Raw genomic sequence first — 16522 nt, forward strand, 5'->3', positions numbered from 1 at the left:
TGTAACACAGAGTGGTTGCCTGTAATCAAATGTCACCTTTGTGTTTCTTGTTGGCAGGCTCAGAGGGGAAGCTGACAGTTGTTGCTCAGAAGATGAGTGTCCTTTCAGGTGAGGGTCCTGGAAGAAAGCTTCTCTGGTGGAAGAAATTGAGCAGAAGGCTGAATGGAAGGGCTCTGTACCTCAGCGTTTAGGATTTCCAGCCTGTCACTCTAAATTGGGTGTAATGGAAGCCAGAGAGGGTGCTGGATACCACATACCAGTTCCTGACTTTCCATTCAAAGAAAATAATTGGCTGGTAGGCCAAAAATTTTCTTCAAAGAAGATGACTTGTACCCAGAGTAAAAATGAGGACAGAGATCTGGCAGTGTGGTACATGGTGGATGTGATATCCAGATGTAGTGACAAGAAAAAGAGATGTCTGTGCAAGGATTGAAGTGTGAAGGTCGTTCTTGCTTGGTTTTAGATGTTGTGCTGGTAGTTTGGGAATTACTGAGAGAATTCTGTCCTTTCAGGGATTGGCAGCCTTAGTCACCATGTGGTTTCTGGACCCTCCAGCCAAGCTCTGAGTGCCACTGTGGCTGAGCTTTTCATCCCTTTCCTGCAACAAGAAGGTGAGAGCTCTTGCCTTTGTTCTGGGTTTGCTAAGCTGTGTTCATCTTGAGCCAGGTTTTCACGTGGTTATTCAAGATTAATCTGGATTCTTGCCTGCTGTGTAACAGAATCTGTTGCCTTGTTTTAATGAGCAACTCTAGGGAGACTGTGCTGTGCCTGTCAGGAGCACGTGTTCTTTTCCTGCATCCTGATGTTGTTACCTGCTTTCTGTTTTCTGTTCTGTGCTTTCTGCAGTTGCTGAACTGATGTGTTTCTGTGTTTCTCCCCAGTCCATGAAGGCACATTGGTTCATGCAGTCTCTGTCCTGGCTCTTTGGTGTGTTCGGTTCACCACAGAAGTTCCTAAAAAGCTGGTGGAATGGCTAAAGAAAGCCTTCAGCCTTAAAACCTCGACTTCAGCAGTGAGACATGCCTACCTGCAGTGCATGCTGGCCTCCTTCAAAGGTAATACTGGGCAGCTGTTAATAACTCTTGCTTGTGGGGCTTAGGAGGAGAGTTAGCAACCTTTGTACTTCCTGATACAGAGAGCTGTGCAGATTAGGAAAGATTTTGTAAGGCAATGTCTTTTTACTGATTTCCTTCACATTTCTCCTTAAACTCTTCTGCCTTCAAGTTTATAAAGATGGTTTGTTTCATTGTATAACTATAATCACTGTCCATTATGCTGTCTTTCATATATCTCAAAGTAATTTTTGATTGCTTTTTTTTTTTGTCTTACAACTAAATTCTAGCTCAGGGGACATACTTCTGTTTTATATAGCACCCAGCACAGTTGGATCTTTGTCTCAGGCTTTGACTCTTGGAAAGTCAAAAAAAAAAAAAATTTCTGTGTTTGAAATGAAGAACTCAAGAAATTACTCTCTTTTGGTAATCCTCTCAGGATTGACATCTTGGTCCTGCCCCCTTTGACTACAGCATTTCATCCACATTTGTAGGCCTCTGGGATTCCTTAACTTCTGAATGTTTGAAGTGAAACAGATGGTCATGGCTTGCCAGGAATTTGCTTTCCCTTTCTCAGGAAAGCATTAATCTTTGAAGTCAGACTTCCTGTGATTTGAAGTGATTCCTTTAATGTAACTGAATTAGCATTTTCTTCTGCATCCCATGAACAGAAACTTAATCTATTGAGATGGGACTGTTCTGTCTGTGAGAAAAGGACTGAAGTGGTTGCCATTGAGCTTTTCATAGTTGCAATTTAGTGATAGTGATTGGCAAGTACTTTGGGAGATTCAGTGTTCCCAGTGTGTGTCTGATTCCTCTCCTTGTCTCCTGGCGGCAGAAAAACCATTGACACTTGGGTTGTAAAGTGAGGCCCATGCTGTTTTGTAATGTGTCTCTTTTGTCCCCTCAGGTGACACATTATTGCAGGGAATGGACTTGCTGCCTATGCTGATCCAGACAGTAGAAAAAGCAGCATCTCAAAGTACTCAGGTTCCCATGGTAACTGAAGGAGTTGCTGCAGCTTTGTTGATCTGCAGGATGTCTGTAATTGAGGGACAAACTGGTAAGGTCACAAAACACCTGGCAGAATCCAATATAAACATGTTCTGAGGGTTAACACTTCTTGACAGTGTGCAGGAGATACTATTTCTTAATCTGTGTGTAGTTTCTACATAGAGCATCATTGATCTTCTATAAACCAGGGAAAGATTAATTCCCATCTCTCTCATTTATGTCAGTGAAGAGTTCTTACTCTTCCATGGCTTTACAAATTCCAGCTTCCATTCCCATAGGGAAATATTCCTCTTTATTCTGACAGGAGATGTTCACCCTGACCTTACATGGTCAGATTTGACTGATGCATTGGAAGTATTCTTTGATTGTTATTTGGGCAGTGTTTTTACAAACCTTTGGAAAGCACAGGGACTGGAATTCTCTCTCCCATTAGAGGATATTACAAGAGCTCTCTGAGTTCATACATCTGCCAGGACATAAAATCAGGTGTGTTCTACCAAAAGCAACGCACCACTTCCCTCCTCTTCTTTACTTCTAGGAAGGTTTGCCCTATGAAAGATTAAAGTAAATTAGACTTTACATTTCACACATATAGGTCAGAGAAAAGTATTTTTATCAGCTGGTGGTTTTTGGGTGTGTTTATAGTCTGAATGAGAGAAATGAGAGGCTTAAGAATTGAAGACCAGTAAAGCTAGAGCTAACTTGAGAGATTTCAGGAGAGAGAATTCTACTGTATTTTATGTACACTGATGAGTTCTGACTTATTTTGAAACATCCTTGATGGACATCTGTTCTTTTCTTGTCAGAGTCTAAGCTGAGTGGTTTCTGGCAGCTGATTTTGGATGAGAAAAAGCAAATTTTTACATCTGAGAAGTTTTTGCAGTCTGCATCAGAGGAAGGTAAATTGGCAGTTACTGTATATCCAGTTGCTGTTTAACTATGTTTCTTAGTATTTGACAACTAATGTTGTTAGCCCTGTTCTCTGTCCTTGGAGAATAAAGCTTCAGATTAAAAGGAGCTGTGTACTCTTCAGAGTACATCTACAGTAGCTGTAGTCTAAGCTTAAAAATGAATTAATTTATTTCTTGATGAACCTGAGTTATCACTCATTTATCATTCCAAATGATGAAGAAATGGAAGGGCCTTGTGACAGCTGACACTCAGTACCCATTTCAGTGCCACTGAAGCCATTTTGGCAGGGCCCAGGAATTAACAGAACAGAAGCACTGAGCGTGGTGTTTATAATTTGCTTTGCTCTGTCAACTTAGACCAAAATAGGTCACACACAATGGTCAGGAAAATTGTCCTGGGATCCAGCTAACAACATTTCAATGAAATCATGGTTCAGTTCCCAGTGTTGGCAGATCTGAGTTGGATTTGTCTTAGCTTCCATGAGAAGATTATGTAGAGGCTCAGCTTGGGGAGCTATTTAAATGAGTCCTGTTTGCTATTCGTTTGTTTTCAGGTAAAAAAATCTGTTTCCTTACGAAGTCTCCTCCTGTTTTAAATATTTGTCTTTTCCCCCAGCCATGTGCACAGTGCTGCAGCTGACAGAGCGCCTGCTCTTGGATCATGCACAGCGGCTGCCTGAAAGCAAAGTTCAGTACGTACGGTGCCCTTGCTGTCCCCGATCCCTGTCTGACCCCAGAGTGCTGCTGTGGGCACTGGGGGGGTGAGCCTGGGAATGCTGAACTTGTGATGCCTTTGTGTCCCCTTGGCTGCAGAGCTGGCTCCCTGGCTAAGCCCTGTGTCTGTGTTTGCAGGCAGTACCACCGTGCCCTGGTGGCCGTGCTGCTGAGCCGCACCTGGCACGTCCGCAGGCAGGCCCACCAAACAGTGAAGAAGCTCCTGTCCTCTCTGGGAGGGTACAAGCTGGCCTATGGGCTCTTGGAGGAACTCAAAGTGGTTCTCAGTGCTCATAAGGTGAGTAGCCAGCAAGATGTCTGAGTGGTGCCAGTCACCTCCCTGCACTAGGTTTGCTGTTAGCATTGACATACAGCCTGACGTGAACAGGATTCAGCTCCAGATGATCTCCTGGAATGCCACTTTTTACTGGATTACTGCATATTACAGTATCAATGTCTGGAGTATGCCTAGTCTTCCCTACATACATAGAAAAGACATATCCAAAATATTTTGGGGAGTAAGCTGTAGTTTTCCGTGTATTTTTATTATTTTAATGCAGATTTAATATCTGCTGAAAGACCAAGTGCTTCATTCCTTTTTTTGTATTTTGGTTCTTTATAAGCCCTGGCTTATAGACTGCAGAAGTTGAGCATAATGTTCCCAGCCAGCTGGCTCAACCTTTTCCAGAGTCTTTGCCAGAAGTGATCATTTTAGTTTTATTTTACCCCAGCTTGCCAAATCCAGTATAGTCCTCCATTCCTAATCTTCCGTCACTGTCATCCCTGTGCTTTGGCTTTGCTGTTATCCTTATCCCCTTCTTTCTTTTGAAAACTTCAGGTTTTTGCTATTGACAGGGAGATGGCATTCAGCCTGGTGTTACTGTGGGGAGGTGTGTTCAGGTCTCAGGGAGGTTTGGTGTTGTCCATTCAGATTCTGCCTCACGAGGTGCTGGTGACAGAGGCGGGAGAGCTGTCGGAGCTGGGAAGGACATACATTCCCCCTCGTGTGCTGCACGAGGCCCTCTGTGTCATCTCCAGTGTGGCAGGGCTTGATGTGGACTCCTTTGAGCCAGAGAAGCTGGCCCTGGAGATGCTGCTGGTGAGCCATCATCCATCTGTAGGTAAGTGCAGGGATAATACTCTCATGGTCAATGTATGAGAGTTTTTATTGTACTTTTTGTTTTGTTGTACCAGCAACCTGCTTAATGTTTATTATCCTCATTTATTCTTCTTGCTAGTGGCAGTGCAGCCAGGACTTTGGCCAGCCCTCCTCATCAAGATGAAGATAGATCCTAAAGACTTCATTACCAAACATCTGAATGACATTTTACCCAGGATCACCACCTACACTCTGCAGAACCAGGTGATAACTGCTTTCCTTATGTTATTTTTGGGAGATATCTTGGAGGAGTTCAGTACTAACTGGTCTATAAGGAAGGAGAGCTGTCTAAAAGGTGTGGAAGAGGGAGATTAAAAGAGAATGCCTCTGGTGAAAAGGAGCTGGGATTTTAAGAGGGGAAGAATGTACCAGCAACTGAGAAGAATTTTAGATAACATTCAAATACCCACTGAATAACGAATTGGGGATTGGAATGTAATGGGGTTGTACTTCTTGGAGACAATTTTAAGCAAGACTGATTATGTTTTTTCCTCCATTTTCCTGACAGTCATCTATGAATGCAGTGGGGTCTCTCTCCCTGCTTTTACCTGGCAGAGTGCTCCCACAGCTCATCAGCACTATCTCAGCATCAATGGAGAATCCAGCTCTGTGCCAGGTTACTCGAGAGGAATTTGCCATTATGAAGACACCCGAGGGAGAGCTGTATGACAAATCCATAATACAGAGGTAAGTCTTCATAATTTCTGTGTGCATCTGGGGATTGATCACTGCTGATATTCTTGCCAGTGGGTGACTGGTGGGTGTGTCAGATGCTCTTTCTGCATAGAAGTTTCTGGATTTTTATGCCTGGCCCTTAGTCCAGAGCAGTGCCAATTCTTTCTCTACTTGTCCTTCTCAGTGCTCAACAGGATAGTATGAAAAAGACTAACATGAAGAGGGAGAACAAAGCTTATTCCTTCAAGGAGCAAATCATTGAGCTGGAGCTGAAGGAGGTGAGTTGATTGAGAAAGGAATGGCAGGCTGGTCAGAATCTTCACTGCAAGTTGTGTGTTGTTCCATGGCTTCTGGCTTATGTCTGTGTGCTGGTGGGAAAGATTCTCTGAATTACCTGAAATACTTTTATCTGTATGTATTCCATTTTTTTAAACAAAGGTTGACTTCTCTTAGCTCTGGGGAGGGTGACATACCATCCCCTGTAAATAAACTGGACAGCGCTTTTTAATGATACCAAATAATTTGTGACCAATGCAGAGAAACTTATGTTATGCTGAGGGACACTGAAGTGTTGTTAAACCTGCTGATTTCCATTTTATGTCTTTACTCAAGAGGGATATACTTGGAAGGATATTTTGATACTGTTTTAAAAATAAATTGCAAAAAACCCTGTTTCCAACTTGCTTCTCTGACTAATTGAAGGGATGGCGTTTGTAGCTCCCAGATAACGATGACCATGGCTCTCTGTTGCAGGAGATAAAGAAGAAGAAGGGAATAAAGGATGAGGTGCAGCTGACTAGCAAGCAGAAGGAGCTGATGCATGCACAGCTGGAAAGGGAGGCTCAGATAAGGAAACGGCTGAAGGAGGTGAGTTTTGGTTGTATTTTTTTGTCACCTCTGAAGCCACCGTGACCCAGTCACTTAGATGGAGAGAAAATGGTGTAGCAGTCACCTCTTTGTTTCTGTTATTAGAGATGAGACTGAATTGATTTTTTTCCCAGTGGAGCTTTTTTTTTATGGTAATCTCTTGAACTGGTTTTCTTACAGCTTGATAATGAGCTGGAAACAGCTCTAGGTCTCCTGGACACTGTTATAAAGAAAAAGCCTCCCGGTCTCACTCAGTACATCCCTGGTCTCATCAGTTCCTTCTTGCCACTTTTTCGATCTCCTTTGGCTGCTCCAAGGATCAAGAAGCCTTTTCTTTCCTTAGCTTCCTGTGTCATGCCTGCTCGACTGAAAACCTTTGGTGAGTATTTGCAGTTGCTCTTTAAGGGCCAGGTGTGTCATTTTGAAGGTGGTGAAAATTCTTGCTCTTACAGACTGTGGGTCATGACCATGTACCACAGGAAGCCAAGAAGAAAAACCACCTGGAACAGTGCTTAGGGAGATGACTGTGATTTCTCAGAGGTCCTACTGCTGGGTAGGACTGGGACCAAAGACAAGGACTTGTCTGGTCAGTGACCAGCTCTGGGGAGCATCTGGTCACTGTGGGACCATCTTCCCAATGCAGAGTTAGTGTAACTCACACATGTTGTGAAGAAATCTTTCCCCTGACAGCCTTGGGCTGAGCTTCCTGCTCTGAGCCTCTTTGCAGCCTGGGCTCTTGCCCAGAGCTTTGTTACAATTCTTGGGTCTGTGTTCCTGAGGCTTTTTCTCTCGAGAAATCTTTTGGTTTAGCCTTTTCATGGATTCTTTACTCTTCCATTCCAGGTACTCTGGTAAGCCATGTGACCTTGCGCCTGATGAAACCAGAGTGTGAGTTGGATGAATCCTGGTGTCAGGAAGAGCTGCCCACTGCTCTGAACAGAGTGGTCAGTTTGCTGCATGCCCACACCATTCCCAGCCGAACCAGCAAGGGAGAGCCAGGTATGAAGTATGGTGGATATGGTACATCCTGCTGACACTGCCCCCACCTCCAATAACTATGGACTGGTTTAGTTTTCAGAGTTTGTATTACATATTTCAAGCAAAAGTCCACTTTAATTGGATTAGCTGTTCATAGATATGAAAAACCTTAAGGGTTTTTTTCTACTGGTAGTAGAAGTGATGTTGCAACTATAGTTAAGTGTAGAAATGAAATAACAGTCTTTTTTTCTTAAAATGGTTCATACAGAACTAACAGCAGTGAAATTAAGGTTCATCTTTGCCAAGGACAGCTCCTACCTTTCAGCACCACTTAGCATAAGGGATTCACTGAGACTAAGTGGAGAGACAAAATAATTGCTTGTTATCTGTGATCACAGCAGTGAAGTGTCCATGGCCTCTGCTTGTTTGCTGTGTGGTGCTGCAGTTCATGAATATTTTATACTGGCATGATTGTAGAAAAAGTAGTTCTCTCCACTCTGTAACATGATGGCAAGCACCAATATTTTTACAGTGCAAGGTAATGATTTGAGTTAAAGTAAACCTTTTTTCTTGATTTTTTAAAAAAAAATTATTTTCTGGAGTTAGGTTTGATTTAGGTTGCTTCCAGAATCTTCTTCACAGTGGAGTGCACAAGTATTTGTGCCACTCCACTGAAGATGACAGTTCAGAAGAGGAGGGTTGGTGTGTGTCCTTTGGGGGCTGGGATGGCTTTGGCTGTCTCAGGATGTACTCCAGGGAGAGAGGTGGTTCACTTCTCCCAGGATTTGGAGCTGTTCATCAGATGACCCAGTCAGAAGCTGCTGTGGTAGATGGTGTATATTTTTAAGGAAATCTGGGATTCTGTTTGGTCCCTTAGCCCCATAGTTCAGTTCTCTTGCTGTTCAGTGGTGTGACTGGTGTCACTGTCACAGGTGACCAGTGGCCATTGCCCACACTGATCACCACTTCAGTGCTGAACTTGTCAGTGATAATTTGGTGTTGCCACTGTGCAATTTATTGCTGTAGTAAGTGCACATTCATTAACAATTGAATCCTTTTTCAGGCTTATTTCTAGAAAATAAGAAAATAGTGGAAGTATTTTCAGTCCTTCAAGATTTCCTATATAGTTTAATTATATTAATATTTAATTTTTTTCCACTTTTGCAAGAGAAGGGCAGTAGTTTCCACAGCACTTTGTTGGACAAATCATACTATATCCCCAAAGGATTTTTCCTTGTTTTCAAATTGGAATGTACTTGTGTGATATGATTTAGTAGAGATTAATTTCTTAGGTTACTATGAGACCTAAGATTCACCATACCTCCTTGTAATGTGGATGACAGAATTTATCATTCATTGCTGCAATGCCAAGATACATCCTATGGTCTTTCTTGTGTTGGTCAATACCAGCTACTGTGTAATTAGAACATTTTTCTCCTCCAGTAAAGCTTTCTTCCTCCTGCTGTGTATGGAGGGACAGTGGTTTAAGGCTAAAAGTATCCAGCCAATAATTAAAAAAGAAAAGTGTAAAAGCAAACAGATACTGAGCAAACAGAGAGAAAAATCCCACAGGAGAAATAGAGAGGGTTTTACTGAAGCTGTTCATGTTAAATAGGAGCTCAGAACGTGATGGGGATTTAATAGTTCTCCCTTGAACTACTTTTGCAGTATTTTTGCCCTATATAAGCTGACTAATACTGCAGTATTGTATCTGCAATGCTCTTCATCTGCATTTAGAAATTTAAACTTGGGCTTTCTCTGTCAGCACAGATAGGATATAGGAAGGAAATGTTTTCTGTAGACACCTGATACTTGAATATTAACTGGACTAATAAATGACTGGAAGGAGCATTTGTTATATGCTATAGCCAAGGCCCTGTAGAAAGGAAGGAGCAAAATCTTTTAACAATGGGAATCCAAAAGCTTTATTTTTTTCAAGGAGGGGAGGGGAGTTGAATCTTGCACCAGAATTAGAAGAACTTAATTCTCAAGGATCCAGCTGAAGGCTGGAATGACAGGGTAGCTAGGTTGGTAGGAAGTGTTTAAAGGAAATGCAGCTGATAAATAGAGTCTTGCTTTGGGACAAATGAATTTTATAAGTGACTGTCTAATCAATGGAATTGTTTCAATTCCATTTACAGTATGTATTTCTGTACTCTTGGTAGTAATTTGGAATCCTAATGTGACTTTATTGAAGCCAGATAGAATCACAAAATCACTTAGGCTGGAAAAGACCATTAAGATCATCAGGTCCTATCCTTAACCTAGGACTGAAATGCCAAAAGTCACTGTTGGAGCTACGCTGTTGCTGCTGTTAAGTGGCAAATACTTAGGTTTACTCAGCATCTTTTGCATGAGGCTGAAGCTTGGCCATATCTATTATGAGCTACTCAAGTGTACATTTTATACCAGTCAGTATTATCAACCAAGTCATGGGAGGATCAGCTGTGTTCACAGGTGGTTTTTTCCTTTTCACAGGTGCTGCCCCATTATCAGCTCCAGCGTTTTCCTTAGTCTTTCCTCTCCTGAAGACAGTTATGACTGAGACACCCCATAACAGCGAAGACAAGGAGGAGTTCCTGGTCAAGATTCTGCAGATTCTTACAGTCCATGCTCAGCTGAGATCATCAGGAAATGGCCAGTCTTTGTTGGTGGATGAGGTGAGAGCTGTGGGGTCAGATTATCTCCTTCAGATGAGCCATGGGATAAAACAGCTGATGGGTAAACTGGACAAAGCAGATGAATTGTCCAGGTTAGAGTTACCTGTATAGGATTGTTTTCTGCCATGGGTTTTGGTACCTGTCCAGCCCGAGGTTTTGACTGGGATGTTTTAAGGAGTGTCATACACAGGCAAGGCACTTTGAAATCACAAGATAAAAGTCTCTTTCCTTCTTCCCCCACCCTTTTCTCCCCTCAACCTTTCAGAATGGCCCAGAGTTGCTGCCCCGCAGGGACATGCTGGTTCTGCTGACCCGGGTGATAGGAACAGGTTCTCCACGGTTACAGGTGAGTGCTCAGCTTCATAACCACAGCCAGCATTCTCCCTAAGTTTCATCAGCATCTAAATGAGGGAAATGTACCCACTAGTTTAAATCTCTGATGCTGGTGGTTGATACACTCCCAGTTTTCTTCTGTGTTTATGGTATTCTTGGATTAAAATGTCTGCATCTTTTTTTCTGTGGGTTTTATTGCACCAAATATATTCTTCAGTCTTCCAGAGGTGACATTTTTTCTTTCTCTAAGGCCTTGCTCTGCCAGATAAACTCAGTAGTCTCTCCTCTGAGTGTGTTGTAAGGGATGAAGTGGCAGAAAGGTCAATAATAAAAAGCAAAGTAGTCAGGCTGAACTTGTCACGTCTTGTCACTGTCCTTTGGGAACTGGGTTTTGTCACTGTTCTTTGGGAATTTCTGCTGTGGCAGCACTCAGTGCTTGCTCTGACAGCAGTTCAGGGCGTAGTGGAGTCTGTGCCACGTGCTGGTGCTGTTGTAGGTGCTGGCCTCGGAGGCGCTGACGGCGCTGTGCGCGAGCAGCAGCGGGGAGGACGGCTGTGCCTACGCCGAGCAGGAGGAGATCGATGTGCTCCTGCAGGCCCTGCAGTCTCCCTGCATGAATGTTCGAGATGCAGCTCTCAGGGTAGGTAGAATCATTCAGGGTCACACCAAGTTTTTGGGAGGTGAATCTTCTCTAACACTGATGCAGAGAGGCGACAGCTGTGATGCCATGCCTGTGTCAGAGGCAGGCTGATAATAATGCTCCAAGTCATGTTCTTTGTGCTAAATTTGTCTGCAAAAAAGAGTACTCTGGGTTTATCCACACCTTTGTTTCCTTAAAAGGGGTATACTTAGGAATACTTAACACCTTCTGTTTACAATTGGCTAGAGCTTAGTCTTAAAGAGAGAAGCTGTCAAAAAATTCCTGCCTGTACTGGGCCTTGTTATTGGAAAGCTTCAGGCTTAGTCACTTCTGAGAACACAGAAAGAAAAACCTCAAGGGTGCTTGGTGTTCTCTGCCATGAAAGAAATTCCATTTTAGCCCACCTGAGCTGTTTTGTCTGTACTTAGAAGCAGAACAGACTGTAGTCATCAGAGACTCTCTGCAACCTGCCTGTGGAGTGCTGTCCTTGGGTCTCACCATCTCACCTACTAGCAATAGGAAGTCCTTGACCACCATGGGCAGTGTAAGGCACAAGCAAACATGAATTTTGACGCTTCCAACCACTGAAAGCTTGACTTGCCAAAAGTTTTAAGTGTTTTAAAGCATCTGTTTCTAAAAATTAGATCCTTGCACTGTTTTTCTTGTTAACTAATTCAGGGACTGATGGAGCTACAAATGGTTCTACCAACTCCAGACAGTGATGAGAAGAATGGACTGAACCTGCTGCGTCGCCTCTGGGTAGTAAAGTTTGATGTTGAAGATGAGATTCAGAAGCTGGCAGAGAGGTAAGGGTTCTTCTTTGTTGATTGGGTTTTAGGGGGACCTCTTTGCCCACAGCATGGAGCTACACTCAGGGGCTTTGCCCCACAGCTGGAGGGCAGCTGTAGGTCTCTCCACTTGTACATGTGGCAGTGGCTTCTTTGCTGAAGGGTGACCCATCACCTCTGTGTGTGTGCTGCAGGCTGTGGGAGTCCATGGGTCTGGAGCTGCAGCCTGACCTGTGTTCCCTGCTGATCAAAGATGTCATCTACCACGAAGAGGCAGTGCGACAGGCAGGGGCTGAGGCTCTTTCCAGAGCTGTAGCTCAGTACCGAAAGCAAGCAGCAGGGGTCATGAGCAAGCTCACAGAGATCTACCAGGAGAAGCTCTATGTAAGTACTCTTACCCTAAGGGGTTGACAGGCATGAGCTGGTGCTTTATTTTCTGTTAGTCACTTTTCCTTTTGTCTGTCCTGAAGATGTGCGTTGAATCTACTGTTGCCCTGTTTGAGCTTAGCACAGACTTCAGTATCTTGAACTTCATGTAGTCAGCCACTAATGGCACCACTGGACAGCAGGTGGGAGGGGTGCCTTAGATGATACAGAAAGGCTGTGGTAGGGCAGTGTCCGTTGAAGTAATTTTGACTTCAGACTTGCTTTCTGCTTCTTTTTTTTCTTTTTTTTACTTTGCTCTTCTGCTAGTGATATCATAACTCTGTGCACTATTATCAAATGGCATTGCAGGTATAGTTAACAAATTCTCTGCATGACTGTCCTTGGAAAAGGCATTTTAATGAAATCTTTCCTCCTCCCAGAGGCCACCTCCAGTTCTGGATGCTTTGGGACGAGTGATATCTGAATCACCTCCTGACCAGTGGGAAGCAAGGTACAGTTGTATTCAGACTGATCTCATCACTTCCTGTGCATGCAAATGAAATGTTTTGATTTTTATTTAGAAGAACAAATTACATGCAGTTGTATTAACTTGCTCTTTTCATGTGCCCTTCAAGCGAACTGGGGGCAGGTAGAACTCCATTAAAATATTGGGTGCTGTCATCTCAATGTCCTGATAAAAACAGTCTTTCCTTCTCAGACTGTCTGATTTTTGTCTTAGCTTACCATGTTCCCACCTCTGTATGGGCCACTGATTGTTTCAAAAGCAGCAGTGCAAGCCTTAATGAACTGGCCAAATTCCAGGTTGGATAATTACTTTTTGTTTACTTGTATGTTCTGTACAGGTTTAATTTGAGATCATCTTGTTTGCTACTTGGGTTGAGCTGATCTAGCCTTTAATGCTGATGTACCTTGTAAAGCTGCTGCATTTCAGCAGTAGTTCAAGAGATCCTGATGTCTAAGTTGGCTCAAGTATCCCTAAAGCCTAATTGAGATAAAAGCTGTTATATGGCTGAGGGATTGTTGTCCTTGTGGGAGACTGCAGCATGGAGTTATGTAATGAAATGCACAGAGGTTGGACACTCTGAGGCATTTTGTTTCCGTAATGGTTCTCGCTCTCAGTTTCTGTAATTGCTGCTGATAGAAAATGTGATTGTGAGCTCTCAATTATGTGAGAAGTCAGTAAGCTGACAGGCTCATCACTTTCTTCACAGGTGTGGCATAGCACTGGCCCTTAACAAGCTCTCAGAGCATCTGGACAGTTTTCAGGTGAAGCCCCTCTTTCAGTTTTTTGTGCCGGATGCGCTGAATGATCGCAGTCCTGAGGTCAGGAAGTGCATGTTGGATGCAGCTCTTTCAACACTCAACACTCATGGCAAAGTAAGTCTGAATGTATCTGTCTCTGTCAGGGGAAGAAAGATGTGATGGATATGTAGATACTGCATTGGAGCCTATAGATTTTTAAAAATTTTTTATAAATTTCTTAGAGGTTGCTGTTACTTTTAACAGTTGAAAACTTCCATTTGGAATTTTCGTGTTTAGAGTTTTTCTGTTAGTGTCTAGTGTTGACTAAATGTGGTTCATCCCTGTCATTGCTATGAAATGTAATATTCCTGGATCAACTGGAGTTAAAATGGTATAAAACTAGAGTAATAAAAGTAAAATCAGACCATAGATCTTTTAATCCTGCGAAGATGAGAATTCCTTTTCAGGCTTTGTGCAAAGCAAAACATGAAACCTTGCTGATTGTTGGCTTAATTAAACTTAAAACATCGAGGAGCTGAGGACCATCCTTCTCTCCCAGCAGTGTCAGATGAAGAAGGTGTGCATGGTGTGAATTGCTCAGCTTCTCATTTCCTCATATGTACCAGTCACCTCTGGACAGATGCCTGTATTTTTAGTTTAGCCCATGACAATTGGGGTATTTTCATATTATTCATTCTTTCATTGTATTTCTTAGAAAAAACAATGTGAGGTTTGTTTGATGTTTCTGCTCTCCCTTGGCAAATGGGGCAAGCAGAGGAGCAGGCACTGATGTTCAGGCCTGGGAGCTTGTGTTGCTTCTGGCAGAACATCATGCTGGCAGGCTTGGGGATTCTAATTTTGAAGAACTAATTTCTCGCTAGCAGGAAATATTTGTTGCCTGTCGGGATGGTACAAGGTCTTATGTGATGTGACACATGAAATGAACTGTAAATACAGTGTGATTGTTCAGTTGTTGGCTCAGAGAAGAACAAACAAGTCCACTGAGCATAGCAAATCTCATTCTGAGTGGACACTAGTGGCAAGTTCTGTGGTTTTGTTTTTCAGGACAATGTTAACTCTCTCTTGCCAGTGTTTGAAGAATTCCTGAAAAATGCTCCTAATGATGCCAGTTATGATGCTGTAAGGCAAAGCGTGGTCATTCTGATGGGGTCACTGGCAAAACATCTGGACAAGAGTGACCCTAAAGTGAAACCAATTGTTGGCAAACTGATAGCAGCCTTGTCCACCCCATCTCAGCAGGTAGGTGCCTTTGGGAGGAGTTGTCAGGTTCCACACAGAGGCAGGTTAAAACCAGGATACTGCTAGGGATGGCAGAGAGATGAAAAATGGTGACAGAAAGGTTTCACTTGGGGTGCATTCTAAGGGGAATTTATGCTGATAATGACTGTTTTGTGATCTGGTGGCTGGTTGGATTGTTTTATAGGTTCAGGAGTCGGTGGCAAGCTGTTTACCACCTCTGGTGCCTGCAATTAAGGAAGATGCAGGAGGAATGATCCAGAAGCTGATGCAGTTGCTGTTGGAGTCTGATAAATATGCTGAGCGCAAAGGTGCAGCCTATGGTCTGGCAGGCCTGGTGAAAGGCCTGGGCATCCTCTCTCTCAAGCAGCAGGAGATGATGACCACGCTGACCGATGCCATCCAGGACAAGAAGAACTTCCGCCGGCGGGAGGGTAAGGGACAAGAGCTTTTCCCTCCACATACTCATCATTTCTCTTGTACCTGCTACCACTCTGGGCAGGTGAAGTTCCTGCACCCCTGTGTTTGGTTTAGCTACATTTATTTTACTAAAGTTTGGCAAGAAAGAAATGGGAAGTATCTCTTGTGAGGCCGTTGGTTGTGTATAGTGTCCCAAAATTGCTCAATTCACATTGTGGTGGAAGGATTGCTAGTCCTAGACTATATAGATGTGCCCCCCTCTCCTGTTTCCAAAGGCAGGTGTTGCTGGGGGAGAGCTCCTTTTCTGAGGCCACAAATCCCTACTACAGCACAAGCCACAAGGGCCAGAAAGCTTGAAACTTTCAGCTGTGAGATTTCAGTGCTTTTTGTAACAATATTTGGCAAATTGTATCTTCTTTTCCATCCTCCTTAAATGAAGTATTTTCCTCTGAGTGTCCTTTTTGGGTTTTTAGGGGCTCTGTTTGCCTTCGAGATGCTCTGCAGCATGCTTGGGAAGCTGTTTGAGCCCTATGTGGTTCATGTGCTGCCTCACCTGCTGCTTTGTTTTGGAGATGGGAACCAGTATGTGCGAGAGGTAAGGTGCTTGAAATTTCTGCTGTCACAGAGTGCTAAAAAACCCAGATGGAATGGATATGGATGCAAATCCTGTTTGTAACAAGGCAAATAGAGAAAGTGACCTATCCCTTGAGATATCACTAATAACAATTTGATCTTCTTAGTAACTGAAAGTTTCTGATTTCATTGGCCATTAATTGGGAGCTACTTAGCCAGCTGCATCATTGTAGTGAGACACTATTTACATGAAGGCTTTGTTCCCAGAGAGTCTCAGAGGAAGGAAAACAGTGTTGTGTCACAGTTTGTAAGTGTTCTCTTCTCCTTGGAGGCTGCAGATGACTGTGCCAAAGCTGTAATGAGCAATCTGAGTACTCATGGAGTGAAGCTGGTTTTGCCATCACTTCTTGCGGCACTAGAAGAGGAATCTTGGAGAACTAAAGCTGGTATGGACCAATATACACCTGACATGACTGAGAGTGACCCTCAGTTCCCTTTGCTGTCATCCCCCTTGTGTATTCCTTCATCCCTACACATGTCTTATGAGGGACTGTGGAACTTCTCTAGCTTTTTACACCTGAGTTCCCTGACACATTTGAGTAACCTTTTTCCCCCTGGCATATTCAAGGGACAGTTTGTATCCTGTGTCTATAGTTGTACTTCAGAACTTGGAATTTCCTTAACATATTCCTTCTCCCTTGTACAAAAGAAAAGTATTTTTTGGTGCCTTTAGGTGGCATAGAGTGACTTTTAATGCATTTCAGCCTTTCTTTGTATTCTCTGACTGGTAGATTTGAGTTTGAAGTAAATGTGATCATCATCTCATATCAGTTCTTAATACTGTGTTTTGTC

General features: G+C 43.2%; 1 protein-coding gene across 3 annotated transcripts in view; it reads left to right on the forward strand.

The window, feature by feature from the left end:
• The window catches only part of GCN1 (GCN1 activator of EIF2AK4), a 38433-nt gene that overhangs the window by 6954 nt on the left and 14957 nt on the right, over positions 1–16522 (forward strand). For all 3 annotated transcript variants that reach the window (XR_009488854.1, XM_059863730.1, XM_059863731.1), the window contains exons 12-36: positions 58–108; positions 513–611; positions 882–1055; positions 1963–2115; positions 2873–2965; positions 3594–3669; positions 3830–3989; positions 4623–4812; positions 4930–5054; positions 5359–5537; positions 5710–5803; positions 6279–6392; positions 6573–6771; positions 7236–7391; positions 9849–10030; positions 10296–10376; positions 10860–11003; positions 11682–11809; positions 11986–12175; positions 12598–12668; positions 13390–13555; positions 14486–14680; positions 14865–15111; positions 15571–15692; positions 16002–16116. Coding sequence is in view for 2 of the 3 variants with exons in the window: in XM_059863730.1 (XP_059719713.1) it covers positions 58–108; positions 513–611; positions 882–1055; positions 1963–2115; positions 2873–2965; positions 3594–3669; positions 3830–3989; positions 4623–4812; positions 4930–5054; positions 5359–5537; positions 5710–5803; positions 6279–6392; positions 6573–6771; positions 7236–7391; positions 9849–10030; positions 10296–10376; positions 10860–11003; positions 11682–11809; positions 11986–12175; positions 12598–12668; positions 13390–13555; positions 14486–14680; positions 14865–15111; positions 15571–15692; positions 16002–16116 (3504 nt within the window). In the remaining variant the exon portion in view is untranslated. The remainder of the gene's footprint in view (positions 1–57; positions 109–512; positions 612–881; positions 1056–1962; positions 2116–2872; positions 2966–3593; positions 3670–3829; positions 3990–4622; positions 4813–4929; positions 5055–5358; positions 5538–5709; positions 5804–6278; positions 6393–6572; positions 6772–7235; positions 7392–9848; positions 10031–10295; positions 10377–10859; positions 11004–11681; positions 11810–11985; positions 12176–12597; positions 12669–13389; positions 13556–14485; positions 14681–14864; positions 15112–15570; positions 15693–16001; positions 16117–16522) is intronic.

Source organism: Haemorhous mexicanus, chromosome 19 (genome assembly GCF_027477595.1).
Source record: "Haemorhous mexicanus isolate bHaeMex1 chromosome 19, bHaeMex1.pri, whole genome shotgun sequence".
NCBI lineage: Eukaryota > Metazoa > Chordata > Aves > Passeriformes > Fringillidae > Haemorhous > Haemorhous mexicanus.